Consider the following 4,267-nt stretch of genomic DNA (forward strand, 5'->3'; position numbering starts at 1 on the left):
CAGTTCTAGTGTGGCTACCGCAGAGTTGTACTGAGTCAGTCAGCGAGTCCTGGACCTATCGTCGAGTTAGCCAGCAACCAGTCAGTTGTATTGTGGCATTTGGAGTGTACTATTTGTGATACTGCAGATAGCAGTAATCGTCAGATTGTAATTTGGGTGATTGTAAGAGCGAGTGTGAAATAAAATTCGCTGCATCGAATACATCGAGAATTTATTTGTCGCGATATACCCCGCAATACGCGACAATATTGTAGCGTGTTGTGTGTGTCACGCTACTAATAAGTTTACGCCGTGTTTGATATAGCGGATTTATTCCACTCACTCACCTTACACACTTTACAGTCATTAGCTCTTGCAGTGTTACAGTTACTGGTTACAGTATCTCGGAAATGCTAGACTGCTTTCAGCGGCGGCTTTCTGAAGACTGTCTTCCTCGGCGGATGATTCCAGACTCACTGTTCGAATGCATTCAACCCTGTTTTATAACCTCGGCCGCTGCTATGCAAATGAACCCTCTGTTATAACCGTGGAGACTCCTGTTAGAGTGATTGTTGTTTCCTATGCAACGGTCTATTCTAGCGTTTCCATAGAAGTGACTCTTCTGGATTTCAGACACGTTACAATATATACAGGGTCTCCCAGGTGTTTGGTGCCATACTTCAGGAGCCTACTGAGGGTTCCCTGTAGAACAACTTTGAAATAGGAACCCATGTCCGCAAACGTAAAATAGCACCACTAGGGCGGCATTTAATATCATTTTGTTTAAACTTGGCGCCTCAATGTCGAAGAGCATGCACATGCTAATTACCCCCTCCAAACTCAAGACTCACCTGCTAGAGTAGATGTTGGAGTTGGCACCCTCCATTTTCAATGCAAGCGTTACATCGACTAAAGAAACTTTGGTGCACCCTTTCAAATATTCCAGGTGTCTCACGGATCATGTCACATGCAAAAAGTATTCTGGCCAACAGCTCGAATTCATTATCCACAGGCGTGTCGTAGATCAGGCTTTTCACATGGCCCCAGACAAAATAGTTCAGAGGTGTCAAGTCTGGGGATCGGGGTGGCCAAGGCACTGGGCCCCCTCTTCCTATCCAACTACCATGAAAAGCAGCATCCAGGTAGTCTCGTGATACAATGCTGAAGTGTGCCAGCGCTCCGTCATGCTGTATCCACATTTGCCTCTGCACAATCAGTGGCACATCTTCTAACAAAGTCGGAAGGATAAGTTCCTGGAACACCTTGTAAAAGTGCCCATTGAGTCGCGGTGGTAGGAGGAAAGGCCCAGTCAAGTGATCGCCAATGATGCCCACCCAGACATTGACAGAAAATTGCGCCTGGTGGTAACCAACTACAGTAACGTTGGGGTTTTCGTCAGCCCAAACGTGGCTGTTTCAACAGTTGAACCAGCCATCCCTTGTAAACTGCGCTTTGTCTGTGAATAACACGTGATTCAGGAAGTTGGGCTGTTATAAACACTGGTTCAGTATCCACTGACAAAACTGAACTCGCGGTACGAAGTCGGCTGGACTTACGCCGTGTAGTCGCGTTGGATGATACGGATAAAGTTGTTGGTCATGCAGGATCCTCCAAACACTTGATTTTGATGTCCCCACAATCTTGGCAATGGCATGAGTGCTGGTAAATGGCTGTTCCTCTATGCAATGCAGTTCGACATTGAGGTGCCAAGTTTAAACGAAACGATTTTAATGCCGCCCTAGCGCTATTTTACGTTTGTGGACATGGGTTCCTATTTCAAAGTTATTCTATTGGGAACCCTCAGTACACTCCTGAAGTATGGCACCAAACTCTTGGGACACTCTGTATATATATATATATATATGAGGCATACCCTCAATGATTCCACTACAATGTTTGTATGTGTTTTTGACATATGAATAATATTTCACATAAAGTTTGTAGTTATTATGTCTACCTCTATACCAAATTTCACAGACCTAGTTCCAATGACTTAGTAGTTACCGCCATCACGCTTTCAACATGAAAGTCATTGGAACTAGGTCTGTGAAATTTGGTATAGAGGTAGACATAATAACTACAAACTTTATGTCAAGGATTCATAAGTCAGACACATACAAACATTGTAGTGGAATCATTGAGGGTATGTCTCACTGATCTGTCACAGAATCAGAATTTAAGTAGTAGATTCTTCCTAAAGAGAATATGCTGCTCCTAGTAACAATAATAGTTAATAATGATAAATTCTGAGCAGTAGAATAGAATATGGCTTATTGCGTGTGAACCTAGGGCCGACCCATGCCGAGCAGAGTTCTGGCCAGAAGGATTGCAGCACTGGACACATGCAGAGTGCTGCATCAAGCACAGGAGCTGGATGACAATCTGGTCCCCGTTGGCAAGGAAAGCTTCCGTGTCCGTGACGAGGAGGAAGCAACACTGGCCCTAGAGGAGCAGGATGAGGCGATCCCAAGGGACTCCTCTGAGCCACGGCCTGGCACAACCAAGAGAAGACAGTACTACTATAAACGGGTTGGTGATCCTGTATCACATGAGCATGTGTAATATTCTATTCAGTATATCTCCATTAGCCTCATGAAATCCATTTGCACCTGTTAAGCAGATAGTGTGATGATCTTGGCGCTTGTATGTATATTGGGTGCATGCATTGCTGCTTGTCTTTGATATTTTTGAGAGCAAGATCTGTCAAGAGACGAACCTTTATGTTGTGAACAAAAGTTACACATGTCTCTATCTTGTTACATGTTTCCTCCTATTTCTGAAATTTGGACAATAAGATTTTAATGTTCTGGGATGTGATCCCATGTAGTCTGGTATCAGGGTGTCCCAGGAGGAATGGACCAAACTTCGGTAGGGTGTTCCTTATGTTAAAAGTATGCCGATATAACCCAAAACACCTATGTCCAAAGTTGAACGGTTACGGAGATAATGGCCAGAGAAGTGTCAAACTTTGACTGGTGTTACACACTTGTTGATTACAAAATACATATTAAAACTGGCAGGAATATGTGGATTCTGTAATGTTAATAATGTACGTAACATCAAACTAACTTGTGAGTGACGTGAAGTCATAAAATTGAAGTACAAAATACTCGCTCGCCATGTCATAATTGTCCTTAGGGTTTCCAAGCACTATACACGACACATGACTGGCGAGCGATGATGTAATATGGCTGCGCTATAAGCCGACCACATAACTGTATTAAACGTACATTCACGGAAAATCTCTTTTGGAATTTCGTTTCCATTATCTCATGGGGATTATTATGGGACCATGTATGAATGTTTCGTAAATTATTTACACTGTCCCTGGTAAACGATGCCTCATCACTGAATAAAATTACGCTTAACAGTTCAGGATGAGCTTTTATCCAGTGGCAGAAATCCATACGCTGAGCATGGTCGCCTGGTTCCAGATGTTGTACCCTTTGATCATGGTAAGGATACAGCTCTTCATCATGTAAAGTTCGCCACACCTGCATACGTGATACGCTGATGCGAGAGGCCATTCTACGAGCGGACAGACACGGACTTCTCTCAACCATCTCAAGAACGTTCTCTCGTGTGTTTCTCATTTGTACATCCTCCCTTTCCGACTTCACAGAAACACTCGGAAGAGAACCAGTCTCACGCAATGTCTGGTGAATTCGCATAAATACACGTCGAGATGGAATCCTTCAATCGGGAAAACGCCTTTGGTACTCTTCAACAGCAGCACGTGTATTGCCACCGCAAAATCCATACACAAAATGCATATCACAATATTCAACGTGTGAAAACACAAAAGGCATTTCAGCAACACCGCACAACTACACGTAATGTACTAACCATTCACGACGCTGACGCAACATACACTGTAGTGTCTGTAAGTAGCGCATGAGATTATGGCTAGTGTGACTCACAGCACTCAAGGACAAACAGATAACAGTCACAGCTGACAGGTATAGTGCGTGGACCTGCTAGAAGACCACACTTTTCACGAGCCATTATCTCCGTAACCGTTCAACTTTGGATATAGGTGTTTTGGGTTATATCGGCATACTTTAACATAAGGAACACCCTCCCGAAGTTTGTTCCATTCCTCCTGGGACACCCTGTATAGGTACTTAACCTATCACCTGCTTCTTCAAGGTGAAACATATCACCTAAAGGTGGAGGCAGTAGCTTTCTCTGATCTGTTGATATCTACCAGACTGCACTGGATCATATACCAGAAGATTTGAAACTTCATGACTTGTATCTAGAGTAACTGTGTTTTCTTTCCAACTCC

The 4,267-nt window shown here is 43.6% G+C and overlaps 1 protein-coding gene across 2 annotated transcripts in view; it reads left to right on the plus strand.

The window, feature by feature from the left end:
* LOC111870749 (endoribonuclease Dcr-1) overlaps positions 1-4,267 on the plus strand; it is a 101,141-nt gene that overhangs the window by 34,660 nt on the left and 62,214 nt on the right. For both annotated transcript variants that reach the window (XM_023863267.2, XM_033753978.1), the window contains exon 14: positions 2,269-2,508. In XM_023863267.2, the coding sequence (XP_023719035.1) occupies positions 2,269-2,508 (240 nt within the window). The remainder of the gene's footprint in view (positions 1-2,268; positions 2,509-4,267) is intronic.

The sequence above is a fragment of the Cryptotermes secundus genome, unplaced genomic scaffold (genome assembly GCF_002891405.2).
Source record: "Cryptotermes secundus unplaced genomic scaffold, Csec_1.0 scaffold204, whole genome shotgun sequence".
Taxonomy (NCBI): domain Eukaryota; kingdom Metazoa; phylum Arthropoda; class Insecta; order Blattodea; family Kalotermitidae; genus Cryptotermes; species Cryptotermes secundus.